Source organism: Myotis myotis, unplaced genomic scaffold (assembly GCF_014108235.1).
Source record: "Myotis myotis isolate mMyoMyo1 unplaced genomic scaffold, mMyoMyo1.p scaffold_m19_p_3, whole genome shotgun sequence".
In the NCBI taxonomy this organism is placed as follows: Eukaryota; Metazoa; Chordata; class Mammalia; order Chiroptera; family Vespertilionidae; genus Myotis; species Myotis myotis.
This window is the reverse complement of record NW_023416335.1, coordinates 15,645,231-15,668,988: the sequence shown is the minus strand read 5'-3', so window position 1 is coordinate 15,668,988 and position 23,758 is coordinate 15,645,231. Positions and strand designations below refer to the sequence as shown.

Here is a 23,758-nt window from a genome sequence, read left to right as displayed (position 1 = left end):
GGCAGTCAATCTGTGTTTCTCATCAATGTTTCTTTCCCTTTCCTCTCTAAAGAAAAAATCAATGAAAATATTAGAAAAAAAAGAATTGGTTTTAGAGCTAGCTATGACTTTTGTAATAGGAGGTAGGAATATAAAACTGGTTAAAAGATGTAATGAGAATTACATCTAATTAGAATAAAAATTTCATGATAGGATTTGACAAAATAGGTTTTAAACTTTCACAATGAATAATTCACACTTAATCTAAAATAATTTGTATGCAGTTTTTGTCTGTGGGTTTTATGGAGATAATTTGAACAATTTGGTAGCCCTGGAAAATATTTGTTATATGTAAAAGAATCAGCCTCCTTACTTGATACTGTTTCAGCTCTTTAAATGTGCTTTTTCTTCAAGCTAATAAATATTCAAGGAGTGAATTTTGGGAATTGCTGTGGAAAATGACTTATATTTAAATACTTGAAACAGTCGAGTTTATTAGATGTTTCTTATCAGTGGTCCCTTACTTTGCTCTATTAGATTCTCCCAAAGAGCGATGCATTTTTGGACAGTACAGCATGGAGGTGGAGTGTGTGGAGATAGAAGAGACAAAGTTCTTTAAATGAAACTGCTCTCAATTGCCCATGAACTATACCAGCCGTGGGCAAACTACGGCCCGCGGGCCGTAGTTTGAAATGAATAAAACTAAAAAAAAAAAAAGACCGTACCCTTTTATGTAATGATGTTTACTTTGAATTTATATTAGTTCACACAAACACTCCATCCATGCTTTTGTTCCAGCCCTCCGGTCCAGTTTAAGAACCCATTGTGGCCCTTGAGTCAGAAAGTTTGCCCATCCATGAACTATACTGTATCAGAATTTCGAAAGCCCTGTTAGGGGCCAGAATATCCCATTTTGAACTGTTGGAAAAATATGTAAGACTGAAAAGGACAAGAAGCTATATAGTGGGTAGTCTGTGACACCTCAATTATCATTATAAAAGCTTCCCCAAATATTTTTTTGACTTGTCCTTTTTTTTTGAGGCCCTAGAGTTTATTACACCTCCAGGCAATGCATTATAAATTTGGGTGGAAGTGGAAGTTTTACCCCTTTTTTTGAACGAGGGTAGGGTCTCTTTTGAGAGAGGAAAAAATACATATGAAAGGTGATCTGTTAATTGATTCTTGGAAAGTTTTCAACTGTCCCTTGTGTAGTCTTTTTGAAGATCTGATAAAACCAAGAACTTAAGGCAGCAACAAAAAAAGCTTTTTATAGTTTATTAATTTACTTATTAATTTACTCTTCAGTTGTCAGTGAGAATTACTTTGAAGTTATATGGAGAAAGGTCAAGGAATGCTTTTAGGGAACTGTATGAGATACAGTTTGCCCACCTTTAAATGTTACTAATGTGTGGATCTTTCAGGTTTGTCATAGTGTATTGAGCAGAGGAAGCTTTGTTGGTTTATGATGTTCAACTAATTGCAGATTTAAAAAATATATTTTTACTGATTTCAGAGAGGGAGAGAGCGATAGAAACATTAATGATAAGAGAGAATCATTGATTGGTTGCCTCCTGCACGCCCCCTACTGGAGATCGAGCCCACAACCCCTAGCTTGTGCCCTGACCAGGAATCAAACCATGCCCTCCTGATACATAGGTTGATGCTCAACCTGTGATTTTATTTTTTTAGAGCAGTTTTAGGTTTATAATAACTGGGCAGAAAGCAGAGTTCTCATATGTTCACTGCTGCTACTCCCAACCTCTCATGCTCTCGACATCCTGCACCATATTCTTAAAAATCTATGAATATACATTCATACATCATTCTCATTTTAAGTCCCTAATTTACATTAGGATTCACTCTTGGTGGTGTACATTGTATGGGTTTTTGACAAATGTATAATGAATGTGTTCATCATGTTAGTATCATGCAGAATAGTTTCACTGACCTAAAAATCCTCTGTGCTCTGCTTGTCATCCCTCCTGCTCTTTTAATCCTTAGCAGCCTCTGAATTGTTTACTGCCCCCATAATTTTGCCTTTTCCAGAATGTCATATAGTTGGAATGTAGCCTTATCATATTGGCTTCTTTCACTTATTAATAGGCATTTAAGGTTCCTTCATGTCTTTTCGTGACTTGATAGTTCATGTCTTTTTGTGCTGAATAATATTTCACTGTCTGGATGTACCACAGTTTATGAATTCACCTACTGAAGGACATTTTGGTTGTTCCCAAGTTTTGACAATTGTGAATAAAACTGCTACAAACATCTGTGTGCAGATCTTTGTGTAAACATAAGTTTTTATCTTCTCTGAGTAGACGCCAAGGAACATAATTGCTAGATCATATGATAGTGAAGAGTATGTTTAATTTCAAAAGAAACTGCCAAACTGTGTTTCAGAGCAGCTGTACCATTTTGCATTTCCACCAGCAGTGAATGAAAGTTTCTGTTCCTTCACATCTTCACCGACATTTGGTGTCTGCATATGTTTTTTAATAATTTGTCCTGGACAACTTTTGAAATTTGTGCATAGAAAACATCTGCATTTTCTTTAATATCTGTCTAGTAGCATAGATGTGCTAGTTTATTTAATCGGCCACATGGGTTGTTTCTAATATTTTCCTTATAGAAATGATGCTGCTGCGTGCAACCTTGTCACTTTTCTATGTAAGGCAGATTCCTAGAAATGGGATTGCTGGGTCATAGGGTTTAAATATATTTATGTTATAAAATTGCCCTCCCTAGGAGTTGTATCAATTAGTATTTTTTTGCCCTGGCCAGGTAGCTCAGTTGGTTTAGAGCTACATCCTGATGATATACCAAAGTTGCAGGTTCAATCCCCAGGCAGGGCACATACTAGAATCAACCAAAAATGCATAAATAAGTGAAGCAACAAATTGATGTGTTTTTTTTCTCTTTAAAAAACAAAACAAAACAGTATTAAAAATGTTTTATGAGTTTATTTGAGTCAAACTGCAGACATATGCTGGGGAGAAGATTTCAAATGCTCTTCAAATTAGTATTCATAACAGTAGTGTGTGAAGGGCCTATTTTCTTACAGCCTTATGTTTTTGCCAACATAATAGGTGAAAAAATCTCTTGGTATAGGTTGAGTATCTTTTCGTATTTAAGGTCATTGCATTTCTTTTTCTGTGATTTATGTGTTTCCTGTCTTTGGGTCATTTTCCTGTTAGATTTTTGGAACCCTTAAAATATTAGGAAGATTAGCTTCTGGTAATGTTGCAAATATTTTCCCTCAGTTTAACATTTGAATTTATAGAACTCTGAGTTTGAACCTGGTTCTGTCTGATTTTATAGTCCATTCTTTTCATCACTATAATTGTCCTGCTTCACATAATCCATGCTTTACATTGCTGAAATGATTTGCTTGTAACTATTATTTAATGCATCTAGCATTGAAGAACTGCCTTCCAATATTATCTCCCCCCAAATAGACGCGTCATCAGCGAGGAGATACACATCCTCTAACTTTAGAAGAAATTTTGGATGAAACACAACATTTAGATATTGGACTCAAGCAGAAACAATGGCTAATGTCTGAGGTAAGAATAGGCTTAAAATATTGTAAAAAAATTAGTTGATTACCGTGAAATATATGCTGTAACGAGGGTTTTTAATATACTGAAAGTGGTAATTGCTTTTACTTTTTCATAAAAGAATTGGTATAGAGTGTTTTGTAAACATAACATCTTTTAAGATTATTTGATTTTCATATAATCTTACATATCTTTAAAAATGTCAAAGACTTTAGCATAAAAGTTATAAAAAGTCAGCCATTGTATTCCATTTATTTTTGTTTTTTAATTAAAAAATATTTTTATTCAGAGAGGAAGGGAGAGGGGGAGAGAGAGAGAGAAATATCAATGATGAGAGAGAATCATTGATCAGCTGCATTTTACCTTTACTAGGTAATCATGAACATTGTGTATGTAAACACAGCATTGGAAGAAAAGGAACCCCAAACCAATCACTGACCATACTAATTTGGAAATGGATAGCAATTTAAAAATTCAGATATTTGCTTCTTTTCTGTTTAATTATGAAATCACAATTAAGAAGACTGTTTTCTAGGACCAGTGCTATATTTTAAAGACCAAATGTAAAATTCTTGAAATATAATTCAATTAATTTATTTTACCAAGCGAATGTTGTTCTTGATTTTCATAATATAAATGAACCAGTTAATCACTATCATTGTATTAATGATATACAAATAGGGGTAATCCACATTTAAATTTTGTTGCTAGACCTAATCTTGGAATTTCACAGACTACAGATATTAAAGATTACATTTATTACTATTTTACTTTCCCTCCTTTGTTTCTTTTTGTTCTCCTTTCAGGGTCAGGCTGGCAACTGCAAAAGAAAATAGGGTTGCTCTTTCTTTTTTTTTTTTTTTAAATATATTTTATTGATTTTTTTTACAGAGAGGAAGGGAGAGGGATAGAGAGTTAGAAACATCGACGAGAGAGAAACATCTATCAGCTTCCTCCTGCATACTCCCTACTGGGGATGTGCCCACAACCAAGGTACATGCCCTTGACCGGACTCGAACCTGGGACCCTTGAGTCTGCAGGCTGACGCTCTATCCAGTGAGCCAAACCGGTTAGGGCAGGGTTGCTCTTTCTTGAAGAGTTTTCTTCTGATATTTGCTGTACAACAGAACTGACTAGGAACATAATCATATTCAGTAATTCCTATATTCCTGCTCAGTTTCATTCTTATATTCACTAGCTTGGTCCTTTTCATTTCGTTCCACAGTTGCTAGCTAGTGCCATTTGATACCAAGTGGGGCAGACTGACTGTTGATATCTTCATCCCAGGGTAGTGTTTATCATATAATGGCAATATGCAATAAACTAAACTTTGAGGATAGGGTAGGCAATACCCAGTTCACTTTGTCTATTAATGTTAATAGCTGTTTTATTGATTCTTACCTTTGGTTTTCCAAAAGAATATGGGTATAGCTTTCTTCAAAGTAGTTGTGATAAAATGGTTTATTTCTCATCCAAATAATTTATATAATTAATAAAGTTTCTTTTATAAAAAGTGGTGAGCACCATGCTGATCTCTGTAGTTTATTATTTTGGATCCTGGATGTCCAGTATTTTAGATCCAGTTGATATTCATAAGATGCTTTTAATTTGCCATTAATTGGGTATTATATTTTTAAAATAATTAGTAGAATTTAAGAAAGTATATATGAGCTTTTCTTTTGTTAATATATTCAAATTGTGTCACTGTTACAGGCATTAGTCAATAATCCCAAAATTGAAGTAATAGATGGGAAGTATGCCTTCAAGCCCAAGTACAACTTAAAAGATAAGAAGGCTCTGCTTAGGCTCTTAGATAAGCATGACCAGCGAGGCTTAGGAGGAATTCTTCTAGAAGACATAGAGGAAGGACTGCCCAATTCCCAGAAAGCTGTCAAGGTAACTTCTCTTTTCTTTCTATGCCTTAATATGATTTGAATTAATAATGTCATTTTGGTTTTAAAAAAATAGCAAGAATTTTTAAATTTTTATTTTTATCTTTGCCTGAGAATATCAGACAGAGAGAGAGAGAGAGAGAAAAGCATTGATGTGAGAGAGAGACATTGATCTGTTGCCTCCCATATGAATCCTGACCCGGGTTGGACCACAATCATTTGGTGTACAGGACAATACTCCAACCAACTGAGCCACCTGACTGGGGCTAAATTTTTATTTTTACAGCCTCTATCATATATACTTGGAGTTGTGGTAGGACAGTTGAAAATTTGAAATTTGTACTTGTGCTACAGAGCACAGCCATTTTTGTGTACCTGTGACAGCTCCCTTTTGTGGTGGTGGTGTGTGTGATTTTTTTTTAAAATATATTTTTATTGATTTCAGAGAGGAAGGGAGAGGGAGAGAGAGATAGAAACATCAATGATGAGAGAGAATCATTGATTGGCTGCCTCCTGCACTCCCCACGCTGGGGATCGAGTCCGCAACCCAGGCATGTGCCCTTGGCTGGAATCGAACCCGGGACCCTTCAGTCCGCAGGCCAATGCTCTACTCACTGAGCCAAACCAGCTAGGGCTTTGTTTGTGATTTTTTGACTCTTCAGAATGTTTCTGGAAGGTTTTGCCCTGGCTGGGTGGTTCAGTTGGTTACAACATTGTCCCATACATCAAAAGGTGGCAGGTTCCATTCTAGGTCAGGCACAATACAGGAGGCAACTGATGTATGTTTCTCTTGCATTGATGTCTCTCTCAAAAATCAATAAAAACATGCTTGGGTGAGAATTTTTTTTTTTTTTTTTAAATGTGCTGCACTTAGTTCATCTCTCTTTTTTTTTTTAATATATTTTATTGATTTTTCACAGAGAGGAAGGGAGAGAGATAGAGAGTTAGAAACATCGATGAGAGAGAAACATCGATCAGCTGCCTCCTGCACATCTCCCACTGGGGATGTGCCCGCAACCCAGGTACATGCCCCTGACCGGAATCGAACCTGGGACCTTTCAGTCCGCAGGCCGACGCTCTATCCACCGAGCCAAACCGGTTTCGGCAGAATTTAAAAGAAAGTCATACGGATTACATTTCCAGTTTAAATTTGGAACTCACATGGAAAGGCTGCTCTATTCTTCATAGTTACTGATGATCGATGCTAACCTGTAAGCAGGTTCATTATTTTTGTTACCTCTTGGAAAAAATTGCTCCTTTCTCTCCTCTACCTCTTGGTAATTCAGTTACGTGTTATCCCACAAGTTTGAGGCTCTGTTTATATATATTTTTTCAACCTGTTTTTTGTTTGTTCTATTGATCTATTGTTAAGTCCACTAACTTTTCTTTACTTCCAATTTGTTAAGCCCAATTAGTGAATTTTTTATTTATGATAATGTATTTTTCATTTCTACACTCTTCATTCTTTATGGGTTTTTTTTTACATTTCAATTAATATTTTATTAATTTTTAATTTTTTAATATTTTAATTTGAAATAATCTCATACATGTAAAAAAACCTATAAATTACTACAGCATATTATATGTACCTTTCACCCAATTTCTTTTTTTTTTAATTAAGTCTTTATTGTTCAGATTATTACAGTTGTTCCTCTTTTTTCCCCCATAGCTCCCCCCCCCCCACCCCCCGCACTGTCCTCATCCATAGGTGCAGGATTTTTGTGCAGTCTCTTCCTGCACCCCCCACACCCCTTTTCCCCCCAAGAATAATCAGTCCACTCCCTTTCTATGCCCCTGATTCCATTATAATCACCAGTTTATTCTGTTCATCAGATTATTTATTCACTTGATTTTTAGATTCACTTGTTGATAGATGTGTATTTGTTGTTCATAGTTTGTATCTTTATCTTTTTCTTCTTCTTCCTCTTCTTAAAGGATACCTTTCAGCATTTCATATAATACTGGTTTGGTGGTGATGAACTCCTTTAGCTTTTTCTTATCTGTGAAGCTCTTTATCTGACCTTCAATTCTGAATGATAGCTTTGCTGGATAAACTAATCTTGGTTGTAGGTTCTTGGCATACATCACTTTGAATATTTCTTGCCACTCCCTTCTGGCCTGCAAAGTTTCTGTTGAGAAATCAGCTGACAGTCATATAGTTACTTCCTTGTAGGTAACTGACTGTCTTTCTCTTGCTGCTTTTAAGATTCTCTCTTTGTCTTTTGCTCTTGGCATTTTAATTCATGGTGTGTCTTGGTGTGGTCCTCTTTGGATTCCTTTTGTTTGGGGTTCTTTGCGCTCCTGGACTTGTAAGTCTATTTCTTTCACCAGGTAGGGGAAGTTTTCTGTCATTATTTCTTCAAATAGGTTTTCAATATCTTGGTCTCTCTCTTTTTCTGGCACCCCTATAATTCGGATGTTGGTACGCTTGAAGCTGTCCCAGAGGCTCCTTACACTATCTTCGTATTTTTGGATTCTTTTTTCATTTTGCTTTTCCGGTTGGGTGTTTTTTGCTTCTTCCTATTTCAAATCTTTGACTTGATTCTTGCGATCCTCTAGTCTGCAATTGGGAGTCTGTATAATATCCTTTATTTCAGTCAGTGAATGCTTAATTTCTAGTTGGTCCTTTTTCATAACCTCGAGGGTGTCACTAGATTTCTTGAAGGTTTCACTACATTTATCGGCGATCTCACCAGTCTTTTTGAGGGTCTTACTAAATTTATCAGCGGTTTCTAGAAAGTTCTTGAAAAACCTTAAAAGTGTGGTTTTGAATTCTGTATCCAGTAGTTTGCTTTCCTCCATTTCTGTCATTTGTGGCCTGTTTCTCTGTCTCCGCACTTTTTATGCTTTCCTGTGTTGGTAGAGTGGCTTTCTGTGCTAGGTGTCATATAGGGCCCAGTGGCTCAGCCTCCCCAATTACCTGAGTGGACACTCATGGTGCACCCCTTTGTGGGCTTTGTGTACAGTCTTGTTGTAGTTAAGCCTTGATTGTTGTAGGTATCACTGGGAGGAATTGACCTCCAGGCCAATTGGCTGTGAGAATCAGCTGTGTCTGCAGTGGGAGAACTGCTGTTCTGGAGACACCCTTATGGGGCAAGACTTGTTTCAATGGGGTTTTGGTGCTCACTGAGTCTGCCCCCTGAGTGTGTCCCTTATGGATCTAAGGAGTTGTAATCTGGATGGTCCCACTCTGACCACTGGGTACACTGACTCTTGGATCTCTAAGGAGGTGCTAATTTAGCCTCTGCCTGAGGCTACCCAGCAGGAGCTATGGAAAGATCTGCAGATTCCTCTTCTTTGTTTGGGGTTTGGAGGCGCACAAATGAGGCCCAGCTGTGAAGCAATGCAAGCTGCTGTGGGACCTTGGGCCTTCTTTTGGAAGTTCTGGGTCTCTCTGACCCAGCTGCAGTTTGTTAGGTAATTTTTAGATTGCAAAGGGCCAGGCCTTTCATTTGCAAAAGCCTGTGCTTGCAACTTGGGTGGGGCGGGGTCTCGGGATCAACAGGGCAGAGCAAACATCTATGGCTGATCCTCAGTCCTACCCTAAGAGGCCCCGGGTCTCAGTGTCCCCGTAATCGCTGGAAGCACCTCTGAGAGAAAGCCGCCCTCGAGTTCCGCCAATGCCAGACAGTCCAGTTTCTCCCTGTATGAGTCTGGGTCCCCAGAGACTCACCCGGAACTGGAATTCAGAGCAGTCGGGAGCTTGAGACTCCCTCCCGATTGAAAATGACAACCGCATCCTCAGTTGCCAGCCCTTTCTGCCTGCGCCTCCGTACCTCTGCACTCCACCTCCGCTGCTCCTCTGAGTCTCAGTGTGCTTTTCTCTTTCCTTCTAGTTGTAGAATTTCCACTCAGCCAGCCTTCCTGTGGTTCTGGATGATGTCCGTTTTGTCTTTTAGTTGTATTTTTGAAGTGGTTGTTTGAGGCAGCAATTTCCGGTGTTTACCTATGCCACCATCTTGGTTTCCCCCTTTTAAGATTTTTAACTTAAAAAGTTTACTGGTAAGCTTAACCTGCAGAAATGCTGCAAATAAAATGTGTCCAAAGGGTATAAATTATGTACTTTATAGATGTTAAGAACATCGAACTACTGAATTCTAGCATAACGGGTGAGAGTGCTAGGTGTGTTTCCTGCTGTTCGTTTGTTTTTCCCTCCCAGTTTTCATAGGGACCAGCATTACTATGCAGTAGGCTTTTCATAACATTCTTAAGTAGAACAGTGGCATCAACTGGTAATTGCTTATTCTATTTTAAACAATTTTGTAAAGTTACTCTGACACCTTTTCTTTAGTGGCTGTGTTCCCTAAGGATTAGAGCTTAACAGGTCATGAAAAGCACAGTCTATTTTATTTTTAGGAGGGATTATTTCTAAATTGTTTGAACCCAGAATGTTTATTCTGTTCTTACTACCTGGGTGCAATGGAGTCTGCTTTATTATTTACAAAAATATTTTAAGCCATGTTATGAATAATTTACATAATAATAAAGGGATGGTGAAAAACAGGTTTATTCAACATTTTAATAAGGATTTAGCATAGCAAGCCTCTGTACCAAGTATATATTGGCAAACATCAGAAAGATGCAAGAATATTATTATATGTCTTTTTAGCAAAGTGAGATGGCAAAGATTCTTACCACACAGTATTGTATGATGAAGTCCTTCCTGTTGAATAACTAACTGGGTAAAAATACTTTATTTCCTTTATGTCTTTAGAAATATGTTGTTCACAATGATTTGTAAGCTTGAGATTATTCATCTGTGGTGGTGTCATCTAAGCACTTCTAGTTTGAGACCATTTCTGTGATGCATTTTACTGTCATTAGAGTCTGAAGCAGCGGTCGCCAACCTTTCAGAACTCATGGCCCACTGGTTGGCAACCACTGGTCTAAAGTGCTGCTCTTAGGGCTTTTTCATTCTTGTTCTTACTCATTAATAATAGTGAAACATCTCTCAGTTTTCTTGTCTTTGCTCTGAGTAGTAGAAAATAAACTCTGAATTGTCAGTTGCGCTCAAGAAAGGTGAAAGACAACGAAGTCTCCTTAGTCTTTTATATTTTCTTGTTGGATGATACAGTAATTTGGCCAATAAGAAAACTGAAACGTGGCTATTTCACTATAGCATTACAATTCTAGGTGATTTGATCATTCTTCCATTTTCTTATTTTAGCTTTTAAAACATACTTGGAAATAATTAAGGTTGTAATGATGAGTAAGTAGCAAAATATTTGAAGGTAGAAGGAAAAGTAAAAACACTAAAATACCCTACCATTTTTCTTAGATTAATAAAAAGTTCCCGTGGACCAAATTGTAATTGCCACACATACTGAATTTTTTCGGTTTCTTTTAAAATAGGTATTTTTTTCTGAACTTTAGAAGACCTCTAAGAATAAAGGTCTTGAAATAGCAACCCTTAATTATAGTCAGAACTGCTCAAAAAACTCAAGAACTGAAATTGATTTACTGAGGGTTTAAAAGAAATGGGAGTCCTTTGTTGTAAAAGAAAAAAAAAGGAAGAAAGAAAAATAATAGGGTGTTGGTAAAGTAATATGGAGTTAACTGAAAAATTTTTCTTTATCTTTAAGGCCTTAGGGGACCAGATATTATTTGTAAATCGTCCTGATAAGAAGAAAATTCTTTTCTTCAATGATAAAAGCTGTCAGTTTTCTGTGGACGAAGGTAAGCTTTTCTGTAATAATACTTTCTTTAGTTTGCAAGTATGTTACAAATTTAAGGTGACAAAATTTATAATATAATACAATTACAACTAAAATATTATAATACTGCTTTTATTTGTTTGTTTTTTTAGCATTGTCATCTCTTAGAACAGAGCTAATAACTCCTAACATTGATTCTCAGAACACAATTTGTAATTTGAAAGAGTTTAGGTTAATTGTAGCACTTTCAGTCATAGCATAGCAGTTTGTCTATATAGCATGATGCCTATATTTTATGATTTCTTATGCTTATAGTTCAGTTTTACCAAAAAAAGAGTTATTTCTTGATGATTTTATTTTTATAAATATTACTTCATATCTTGATATGAAAACTTTATGCAGGTTGGGAAAATGTTGTGGGTAACTGATACTATCTTAAGTAACTTGCTCTTTTGATGATCATATTGGATAAGGAGGGAGATTACTTTTTTCTTTTCTTTTTGATGGGAACTAGAGGTTTGTCTTTCTGAAGCATTGGGATGAACAGATAATTCCGTCCATGCTGTAATGCTAAACACACTTAGGATGGGATCAGATCAGTGGGATTTTGCCTTCACTGACAAATACATCAGTACTATTTTAAAAAACCTTGTAAAATCTTAAGCAACTTTTAGAAAGCATACTATTTTATATAAAATTGTAGCTTTGTGAAAGTATCACAATATTCAGGACTCTGAAAATTTTTAAGTTTCTTCATTTTATAGTAATTTTTCTTTGTTAAATTATTTAGAATAAATAATAGTTTTAACATAAATGAAAAAATAGATAAAACAAAAGTTACATGAACTATCATTATCCAGTGTATTATTATTAAGATTTTTCACGTCCCCTAAGGGGGACCTATCTCGCAACCCAGGCTTATGCCCTTGACCGGAATCGAACCTGGGACCCTTCAGTCCTCAGGCTGAGGCTCTATCTACTGAGCCAAACCGGCCAGGGCTTTATTTATTCTTAATGATATATACATGTGATAAAGACACTAAACAAAAACAGCAAGTGATTGAATAAGAAGGTATTCTAGTTTTCCATTGCTATGTACCAATTCACCCCAAATGTAGTGAATTCACCCAACAACTTATTAATAATTATCTTCATTCCATGTTTGGGCTCAACTGAGAGCAATTCTTACTTGGCATCTCTAAATATTTGTGTTTGCAGTCAAATGGCAGCTGGTGCTGAAGGCTCAGCTGTACACGATGTCTGATGACTGGCAGTTGACTGCTTGGCTGAGAGCTTGGTTGGGCTTTTCCATTTGACTCAGGCTTCTCACAGAAGGTTGGCTGGTTTCTGAGAGGGAGTGTCCCTAGAGTGAGCATTCTTAGAGACTAGATTACTGTTTATTATATAAGGATACAACTCAGGAGCAGCCAGATGGGAGGGATGCTTTGGGAATAATACGTGGGAAGGGGCAAGGATCTTTCTTGGTCTCTTGGAGCAGCGGTCGCCAACCTTTCGGATCTCACGAACCACCAGTGGTCCATGGACCACCCATTGGCGACTGCTGTCTTAAAGCACGCCATTTTCCCTCATCTTCATTTGTTCACCAGCAGCTCCAACATGTAGTTATTGATCTCATATTATATGCCTCATTTATCTTGCTAAATGTAGAGGATTTTGGATGTTAGAAACATCCAGACCTGTAGAGACTTTTTATAAGAATTTATTTGAGCCAAATAGAAGATAACACCTGGAAGTAAGATCTCAGTAGACTGAGAGAAAATTCTTCTAAGAAATGACAGTTTGTAGCAGCTTTTATGATTGGAACTAAGGAAGGTTATACATGAAGGGAAGAGAAAGCAAGGTGGGGGTTGGATTACAGGATAGTTAACAAGATGGTGTGTTTTCATCAGGGTGGTCACACTTTTAGAAGGAAGGGTCTGATAAGAGGCCTTTCAAAGGTAGGTATGTTAGACTGGATGCACAGAAACATGGACAGGGCTTGCTTAAGACAAAAGATAAAACCTTTATTGAAGAAGTTATATGATTGCCCATCATGACCTGCCCAGTTAGGAATTGATATGATCAGATTACCCTGTGAAGTTACTTTTCATAAAACTGTTTTTGTGGTGTTTTTTTGGTTCACAATGTGCTGGCTACAAATAGACTATACAGTTGTGATGCATTGGCAACTTATACTATATTATAAAAGCCTAAAATGCAAATCGACCAAAGGGCAGAATGACAGGTCACTATGATGCACACTGTTCACATGGGAGCAGATGCTCAACGCAGGAGCTGCCCCCTGGTGGTCAGTGCGTTTGCTGCTCCACCTAGAAGCCGGGCTCACGGCAGCATTAAGGAGCAGTGAGCAGGTGGGCAGTAAGGAGTGAGGTCCCGGACTGCGAGAGGGTGCAGGCCAGGCTGAACCGCCGCCCCCCCCCCCCCCCCCGGCCCCGTGCATGAATTTCGTGCACCGGACCTCTAGTATGTCATAATTGGTATTTTCCTTATGTGATAAAGAATTCTTTTTAAATATCTGAGAAATACAAAGTGCAGCTTTGATTTACAAAGGTTAATTATAATATATTCTATATACATTATATACTGTATGTTTCTAGAAAATCCAGTGTGTATTAAACCAATATAAAAGTAAGTTTTTAATGTAAAACAGTTGGGTTCTAGGCTCAGTTTATCATTGTAAATTGGTATTTTTCATTATTCTGTATACTTTCTAGGAAAGATGGTTGGGAGGAAGCAGGCTATTCGACCTTGGCAGTATTGATATTTATAGCTGAATAATGTTTTTTGGTGTTGGGGTTGTCACTGTACCCTATAGGATGTTTAGCAGCATCCCTGACTTCTTTAGATGCCAGTAGCATACTTTCCCTCAAATTGTGACAATCAAAAAGGTGTCAGACCTTACTAAATGTTCCCTGGGGAGCAAATTGCCAGGGTTGAGAATTCTATTAAAGGTACAACTTATGGCCCTGGCCCGGTTGCTCAATTGGTTGAAGCATTGTCCTGTACATCAAAAGGTTGTGGGTTCGATTCCTGGTCAGGGCATATGCCTAGGTTATGGGTTCGATTCCTGTTTGGGGTATGTAGGGGAGGCAACAGATAGATGTTTCTCACATTGATGTTTCTGTTTCTCTCTTCCCTCTCTTCCCCTCTTTCCACTTTCCTTACCTCTCTCTAAAAATCAATAGTAATAAAAAACTATATCCTCTGGTGAGGATTTTTAAAAAGTTACAGCTTATGTTTATAAAATAGGGAAAAATTAAGATAGATTGTCTTCTGACTTCTCTTTAAAAAATCCTTAGTTGATATTTTTCCATAGAGTGTAGGGGAAGGTCGGGGGGGGGGGGGTGCCGAGGGCGGGGGGGAGAGAGAGAGACATTGATGTGAGGGAAACACATAGATTGGTTGCCTCTTGCAGGCTCCCTGACCAGGGCTGCAGAACGAACCTTCACCCAGTTGCATGCCCTTTACTGGGAATTGAACCTGAGACCCTTTGGTCCTGGGCTGATGCTCTAAGCACTGACATACTGGCCAGGGTTCTTCAAACTTTTCTCATGCACTTTTTCATTCAAGCCATTCATTGATACAAGGGACATTAAAGTGAATAAGGTTTCTGTCCTTGAACTTATAGACTGAGGAAGGAATGACATGGGAACACATATAGTACAACATGCTGCATATTGTCATTATGGTCTTCATACAGTACTGTAAGGCCCTAGAAAGAACAGTCACCCACAGGAACCTCAGGGGTGAGGCACTGTTCTTTTAGTTGAAAGCGTCAGTATTTCATAAATCACTAATTTAAAAAAAACCTGAGTTTTTGTTAATTATGGAAAATGTGTGAGTTTCCAGAAAAGTCTCATTGAAACTTGATACATTCCTATGTAATAAAAGTGTAACATGCTAAGTGTCTAACTGCTCGACCAGTTGCTATGACGCACACTGACTGTCAGGGGGAAGACTCTCCGACTGGTAGGTTAGTTTGCTGCTGGGGTCTGGCCAATGGGGACCAGGCGAGAGGGCTGGACATGCCCTGGAGCCCTCCCGTGGTCCCTCCCCTGCTGGGTGGCCCCCATTGGCCTTGATCAGGACTGGGCGAGACAGCCCGATCGCCAGCCCAGCCAAGGGACCCCACCCGTGCATGAATTCGTGCACCGGGCCTCTAGTATCTTAATATTTGTCTTCCTATTTTTTTGTGTGTTTTGTATTTTACACCTCAAAGTTCTTTGTCTCGATTTTATTGATAAAGATTTTTGTTGTGGCCCACTAGGTGGCAGTCTTAGCTATACAGTAGAAATCTTATGTGAGCAAGTATTCAGTCTCTGAAGAATCATCTTTTATTCTATCTGTAATAGAAGCAAATATCCTAAAATGAGATATAGCATAAGTAAGGGGAGAGTTTACTGTATAGTAATTTTAAAAATCAAATAAATGAGTGAACACAGAATAGTTGGACCTAGGTATGTATCTAATTCACAAAGGCATTTAGTATTTCCTTAAATCAGGATCTTATTAATTTAGAGGCAGTATAAATGCAGTGGTCAAAAGGATGGTCTTAGTAGTCAAACTGTAGGTTTAAATCTTAGCTCTGCCCCTTACTAACTTAGGCGAGATATTTAACCCGTCTGCCTGAGATTCCTTATCTATAAAATAGGAATAATCGTACCTGTATCCCATGGTCCTTAAGAGGATTACGTGAGTTAATATAAATAAAAGTGCTTAGAGCTTAGAATGGAACCTGGCACATAGTAAGAATATTAGTAACAGTGGGGGAGTGGGTGGGAAGAGATCAACCAATGAACTTGTATGTATCTATGCATAATGTGTGGACACAGGCCGTTGTGGGGTGGTGAGGGCCTCGCGGTGGGATGGGAGCGGCCTGGAAGAGGTTAATTGGGTGGGGGGCGGGCGGGAGGAAGGCCCTTTGCAATATTTTCAATAATAAAGATTTTAAAAATAAATAAATCCTGAAAAAAAATAGTAACAATAACCTTAGCTGTTGTTAGTAGCATTGAAAAGATAAAAAAAGCACCAAAATACTAGGTGTTTAATCTTATCTGGTTACTTATTTACCTTTACTTAGCTATCATGTGATTGACTCAGTGGATCTGTAGTTTTGCATTTGATTAGACAGATAGCAAAGAAACAAAGCCAATTTAGCAGTCTGAGGCCACATTTGCACTGGCCTTTTATAGTTATGTAATGTTTATTGGTATTTCACCAAAGCTGATGACAATCTGACTTTTCTCTTATTGCTGGTATCTTGTTTTTTTCTGCCTGGAAGCTTAAACGGTTTCAACTTGATCCTTAAAATTCAGGACCCCTCCCAGTAGCTACTTCCCTAGAGTCTATGATGCTGTTTTATTATTTTTAATGGCTATATGCTATTCCATTTTTATGGATGCACTTTAAACCATTTTTCTGATGTTCCACAGATAGAAATTTAGTTTGGTTTTTTTTATTGTTTTATATATGCTATTATAAGTAATGCTCAATCCTTGCACATAAGTATATATGTGCACTTACCTACTTATTGTAGTTTTGTGGGGTTTTTTTTTTTAGTAGAATTGCTGGGTCAAAACATAGGCCTATTTTTTAAATTTTCAACAGCTTGCCTGATACCCATCATAAAATTTGAACCAATTCTTAGGACCATTTTACCCCTTCAAAGCAGTGTATGAGAAGGTATCAATTTCTTTAGCCTCCCCAGTAATGGATGTCTTTAGTTGACTTTGCCTGCCTTGTAGAAAACAAGATTGTCCTGATTTTAATTTGTATTTTCTTGCAATGATTTTATAAAATTAAAGAAAAACATGTTAGTTCTCTTTTTTGTCAACTGAGCATATTCTTTCCCCACATACATTAAAAAGTAATTAGACTTGGGATCCTGTGAGATCCTGCCTCTTAAATCAGGCTTGCCTTCCAGTGTTCATCTTAAGTATTCAGCTGTAATATATTTACAGAATGGAAGTAATATATAAAAACTATATTGTTGGGGTTCTTGTTCCGGCATTTAGAAGGGTTCAGCAATCTGGAGAAGGTGGTGCATAGATTAAATAGAAGTCCAGAGACAAAATATAATTTTGAAAGGCATTTGGGGGTCAGAGGAGCCTAGTTTAAAGGAAACTAAGATCTCCTTGTCTCAGGACCCCATGCTTTTTTATTAACACAAACTAGAGGCCTGGTGCACAAAAATTTGTGCACTCGGCAGGGGGCGGGGGAGCGGTCCCTCAGCCCGGCCTGTGCCCTCTCGCAGTCTGGGACCCCGCAGGGGATGACCACCTGCTGGCTTAGGCCCGCTCCCTGGGGGGAATTGGGCCTAAGCTGGCACTCAGACATCCCTCTGGCAGCCCGGGAGCCCTCGGGGGATGTCCACTTGCCAGCGGGGAGCAGGCCTAAGCTGCAGCCTGACATCCTTAGTGCTGCTGAGGAGGTGGGAGAGGCTCCCACCGTCACCACTGTACTGGCAGCCATCAGCCTGGCTTGTGGCTGAGCAGAGCTCCCCCTGTGGGAGCGCACTGACCAACAGGGGGCAGCTCCTGCATTGAGCGTCTGCCCCCTGGTGGTCAGTGTGTGTCATAGTGACCAGTCATTCCCAGTGGTTCTGCTGTTAGGGTCAGTTTGCATATTACCCTTTTATTATATAGGATAGAGGCCTTGTGCATGGCTGGAGCTGGCTGGCTTGCCCTTCAGGGTGGGGGTCCCCACTGGGGTGCCTGGCCAGCCTGGGTGAAGGGCTAATGGCTGTTTGCAGCTGGTCACACCCCTTCAGGGTGGGGGTCCCCACTGGGGTGCCTGGCCAACCTGGATGAGGGGCTGATAGCTGTTTGCAGGCTGGTCAAGCCCCCCCATTGGGGACCCTTATCCCATGGAGGTTTGGCCAGCCTGGGTGAGGGGCTGATGGCTGTTTTCAGGCTGGCCACACCCCCTTTAGGGTGGGGGGGTCCCCACTGGGGTGCCTGGCCAGTCTGGGTGAGGAGCCGAGGGCCATTTTCAGGCTGGCCAAGCCTCCCCAGCGACAGAAGCTCCCAGCCTCTCCTTTTTTCTTTTCTTTTTTTCTGGGATTTATTTACCTTTTATAATTGAAACTTTGTAGCCTAGAGTGGAGCTCAGAGCCGGCTAGGGCTTGGCTTCCTCCATCACCAGGGGCAACCCAAGGCTCCAGCTCCGTGGCCATTGCCAGCTGAAAGCAGGTATCTGGGGTTTATTTATCTTCTATAATTGAAACTTTGTTGCTTTGAGTGGAGCTCAGAGTCAGCTGCGGCCGGGAAGCTTGGCTTCCTCCATCATTAGGGCAACCAAGCCTCCTGCTTGCTCTAGCTCCGTGGCTGCTGGCCGCCATCTTGGTTGGGTTAATTTGCATGTAGTTGCTCTGATTGGCTGGTGGGCGTGGCTTAAGGCATAGGAAGGTAGGGTCAATTAAATGTTTGTCTTTTATTAGTGTAGATTGTCCTGAGGCAAGGTGGAGATATACACTTCAAAGGGTCAGGGTTTGTATACAGAGTCCATTGTCACATTGGGGAGAATTAGCCTACGGCTGTTCAGGTGTTTGGCCAGTAGGAGGCAAAAACATGTAGATTAAGAAAAAGGCAAATCGACATACATACCTGAGCTGTCTGGCAGCAAACAATCAATTTAATATGTCCTATTCAGGTTTGGGGAAATGCCATTAGCTATTCCCAACAGGTGGCAACATATGTGACTCAGCCCTTGTTGAGTCCCCAAGTTCCATCAATCTTTTGATGAAACTCTTGCAATTATGACGTGCTAGAATTGGCTTCCGGCATTGTAGCCCTAGCCGGTTTTGCTCAGTGGATGGAGCATCAGCCTGCAGACCAAAGGATCCCAGGTTCAATTCCGGTCAAGGGCACGTACCTTGGTTGTAGGCTCCTTCCCCACCCGGGCCCTGGTCAGGGCTCATGCAGGACACAACCAATCCGATGTGTTTCTCTCACATCGATGTTTCCCTCTCTCTTCCAATCTCTGAAAAAATGAATGGAAAAATATTTTTGGGTGAGGATTAACAAAAAAACAAAAAAGACCCACCCACACACAAAAAACCTACAACAGCATTGAGTTAAGTAAAGGCAGGGATTACAGTAGAATTGTTTTATTGAAGAGAAAAAAAAAACATTGTGAAGAGTTCTTATCAGGGAGTTTGCTTTGAAAATAGCCCCAGTGGCATTCTTTTAGCAAAAGGAAGTTAAATTTTGTTTTATATACTTGGAAGTCTGTTGTGCCATGAAAAATTATAGTGTTGTGTATATACTTTTGGTGGTATGTTATTATACAGATCAGCTCTCCAGACCATTGCTGTCATGGTTGTAGTAGGTATTATTGCCTTTGTGATTGTGTCATAAGAGGCCCAGAGAATAGAAGCTCTGTACATGTCAAGTAGAAAGTCAAAGTAATTTCCATTTTCAAGGAACTGAAATTTTGCAATGCTGGTAACATAAAAGCTTGGTAAAAAGTTGATTGAATAAAATTTACCATTGAGTAAAAGGTGTTTTTATCATATGCACTTTTATTCTCCTTACCCTTTTTGACATAGAGAAGTACACAGTTTAATTGTTATACAGTGACACCATGTAACACTTCTTATTAATGAATGAATACAAATTTTACATGTTGATAAAATTTAACAAAGTCATGGTTAAAACTCAAGAACTATTTTGTATGTGACGTATTTCCTTCAGTAGCTATGGTAAACTTGACATAAAATTCTGGTTATGGTGTACATTTTAAAACAATTTTGTGTGCCTTCTTGGAATTAGAAAAATGTGTAAAGTGTGGCTAAAAGGTAGGTAGTTGGGAATTCTAGCTTTCACTTAGAATGGAGAAAGCATTGCTCCCACCCTTACAACAACAACAACAAACCCTAGACAGCTACAAATGTACCGTTTTCTTGAATCTAGCAGAGATCTGAGGTTGCAGGGCTACCACCTGACCCCAAATCTAAGTAAAGAAAGGCAAGCATTAAGGAAAGATGGAATAGAAGTTCTTGTTTACCTGGGACAGACAAAATGAACAGTGTCCACAAGAATTCAGTTGAAAAAAAATTTTTTTTTTTGAGAAAGAAATACAATTTTAACACAAAATATACATGTTAAAATAACAGCAGAGCTGCCTGACTTGATCCTGTATTTTTTTCTTCAGGTTTTCATTTTCTTTTATTTTTTTAATCCTTACCTGAGGCTATTTTTCTGTTGGTTTTTAGAAAGAGTGGAAAGGAGCGGGAGACACAGAGAGAAATATTGATGTGAGAAAGACACATCAATTGGTTGCCTGCCACATGCACCCCAACCAGGTCAGTTTAATTTTTTAATGAACTGCTAAAGGCTTTGTATAGACTAGCAAGACAGTATAGAAACCCTGGGGTCTGCAGACACATGGGAATTTGCACCTGTCTCCAGACTTTATTTGATGCTTACAAAAAAGATAGGGGGTAGGGTGGACGGACTGCCCTCATTGAGCAGGTCTGGAGGAGGGAACAGTAAATAGATGCTTCAGGAAAGATATGAATTCTACCTAAGTCCTTCTCCCTGCCTTTCCTATGAGACAAAGTCTTAAACTGCTGTGGGAGGGGAACAGAAAGAAAACCCTCTACCTACAGGAAAAAGGCAAAGCTGTGCTGGATCCAGACCTTCAGCAGAGGGGGCAGGGCAGGACACTGAGGAGGCCACTCCCCAGTCACCAGGGAACACAGTGCTTGCCCAAGACCAGGCTTAATGACAGTAACAGAGAACTCCCACCCCCATACCAGGCTAACCGAAATGGCTAGCAGTTAATGAATGCAGGGAAGTGCAAGAGCCTAGGGCTAACAGATCTTCTTAGGTGCAGCATAAAGGGAAGATCACAGGTTGAGCAGACACAGGAAAACCCTCTAGCAAACAAGCCTCTTCTACCCTAAAGAAGTATGTCTAGAGGAATTTGAAGCTTGTGGTGCATCATGGGTAACAATGGCAGCAACATATTCCAAACTAAGCTCAGGTCCTGACAATGGAATCACCCCACCTCCACCCACTAAAGGCCTAGCAGAAAGAAAGGCGTGCCTCATTCTAGGCACAAAATCTGTTTACCTCAGTCTCAGCTGTCTTGCAGAGGATATCCTGCTTTCAAAAAAATTGAGGCATAAAGCGAAACAAGAAAAGCAATGCACTTTTGAGGCCAGGGAATTAACTGAACCATATTCTTAGGACACAGATATTGGAACTATCGGACATGGAATTTAAAATAAGTGATTAATATGTTAAGCCTCTAGTAGAAGAGGCAGACAACATGTATGACCAGGTAGGATATTTCAGCAGAGAGATAAACATAACAAAATCAAATGGAAATTCTATAAATGAAAAGCACAATAATAAGACAGTGTCTTCAGTAAACTCATCAGTAAACGTGGTATGACCAAGGGAAGAATCTTAACTTTCGGATAGGCCAATACAAATGATCTAAACTGAAATGGCAAAGAGAAAAACATGAAAAATTACAAACAGCGTCCATAAGCTTTGAGATAATAAAGAGTGGTCTGAATGTGTAATTAAAATTTCAGAAGAAGAGAAAGAGAATGGGACAGAAGAAGAAATGGCCAAGAATTTTCCAATTAACAATAGAGAACAAAACAAAGATGCAGAAGCTCAGAGAACACATGAGGCAAGATTACCACCCCCCCCCCCCCAACAAATGCTAGAAAAGCATTTATTCAAACTGCTGAAAAAATGAAGATGAAGAGAAAATATTGAAGGTATTCAGAGGAAAAAAGGATTACAGCAGACTTTTCATTTGAACCTGTGCAAACCAAAAGACAGTGCAGTAATATTTTTTAAGGGCCAAAAGGGAAAAACTTTTCAACTCAGAATTCTGTACCCAGCAAAAATAGTCTTTCAAAATGAAAGAGAACTACTTTCAAAGTAATACTCTCTTGACATGACAGAAACTGGGAGAATTCATTGTCATCAGACCTGCATTACTAAAAGTACTGAGGATGTTCTTCAGGCAGAAGGGATACTAGACAGTAAGTTGGACCTATACAAATAAGTGAGAGTGCTCTAAATGGAATAAATGAAGGTAAATATAAAATTCATGTCTTTCTAATTTAAAATGTTAACTTTTAATTAAAAACCTTTTCTTATTTTTAATTGCTCTGAAATATATAGCTGCTTAAAACAAAGATATTGTATTTTGTTTTTAGAACATTTGTAATAGTAAAATTTATGACAACAATAGCTCAAAGGTCATGACGGAGTTTACTATTACAACATCTTTATATGCGAGTTGGTAGAATTTGCTTGGAATTAGAAAAGTTAGAAGTCCTAACTACCTACCTTTTAGCCACACTTTACACATCTTTCTAATTCCAAGCAGGCACTAGAAGCTCCAATCCTTCACACAGTTGAAAGCCAAGTGTAAACTGCCCCCCTTTTAATTTTTTTTTTTTAGGTTTACCTTTATTGTTGCAAGTATTACAGATGTCCCCTCTTCCCCCCTGCACTGATTTCCCTTCACAGGGCCATGTGCGAAAGGCCTCCCTGCTTTCCTGGGGAGGAAAGGCTGTCCACAGTCTCCTTTTATTACACAAATCAGTTCTCTGCACCCTCCTACCCCCACCCCTTCACCTCACTATTATTTGTGTCCATGGGTTATGCATATAAGTTCTTTGGTTAACCTTTTCCCACCCTCACCCCTCGACCCCGCAGTATAACTTTTGACTTCTCAAAAATATAGCTACTAATACCCTACTATTGACTGGAAGCCTTACTGATAACATAAGCAGTTAGTTAACATATATTTATATGTTATATACTGTATTCTCACAATAAAGTAAGGTAGAGAAAAGAAAATGTTATTAAAAATTTAAGGGGACTCTTTCTCCCTCCCCACGTGGGAGCCTGTACTTGTTCTTCAATAAATCTCCGCCTTCGCTATACCAAAAAATAAAAATAAAAAAATTAATAATGTTTGTCTGCGAGTTTTTTTCAAATTGTCACTGATCTCCAAAAGATTTTTCAATGCATTTATTGAAAGAAGTTTGTGTATAGCCCTGGACGGTTTAGGTTAATGGTTAGAGCACCAGCCCATGGACTGAAGGGTCTCAGGTTTGATTCCCAGTCAAGGCTCAATTCCCAGTCATACCATGGTTGCAGGCTCAATCCTCAGCCTCTGCGTGCTTATGGGAGGCAAACAATCGATGTGTCTCTTGCATCGATGTCTCTTTCTATCTTTCCTTTTCTCCGCTCCTTTCTCCTACTCTCTCTAAAGAAAATCAATGTGAAAAAAATATCCTCAGGTGAGGATTAAAAAAAAAAAAGACTGCATATAAACGGACCTGTGCAGTTCAAACCCATGTTGTTCAAGGGTCAGCTGTGATCTGTATAGCTCCTCACTCCATATGAAACTGGTTTCCATTGTCCCTCCAATAGGAGAGGAAATGGAGTACTGAGCTCAGGAGAGATGAGCAGGAATTTGAACTATTTCAGTGCAGAGAACTGATTTGTGTAATAAAAGGAGACTGTGGACAGCCTTTCCTCCCCAGGAAAGCAGGGAGGCCTTTCGCACATGGCCCTTCATTTACAGACTCTAAAAATAGAACATTACTGTAAGGATGCAGTTCTGTTCTCAGGCCCTTCTGCTGCTCAGTGTCCAGCATTTGAATGTTGTCTCA

At 39.0% G+C, this 23,758-nt stretch overlaps 1 protein-coding gene across 13 annotated transcripts in view; it reads left to right on the top strand.

Annotated features, from left to right (window-relative positions):
* GTF2E2 (general transcription factor IIE subunit 2) overlaps positions 1–23,758 on the top strand; it is a 97,433-nt gene that overhangs the window by 29,854 nt on the left and 43,821 nt on the right. For all 13 annotated transcript variants that reach the window (XR_004965672.1, XM_036296665.1, XM_036296669.1 and 10 more), the window contains 3 exons: positions 3,435–3,542; positions 5,250–5,432; positions 11,011–11,104. Coding sequence is in view for 12 of the 13 variants with exons in the window: in XM_036296665.1 (XP_036152558.1) it covers positions 3,435–3,542; positions 5,250–5,432; positions 11,011–11,104 (385 nt within the window). In the remaining variant the exon portion in view is untranslated. The remainder of the gene's footprint in view (positions 1–3,434; positions 3,543–5,249; positions 5,433–11,010; positions 11,105–23,758) is intronic.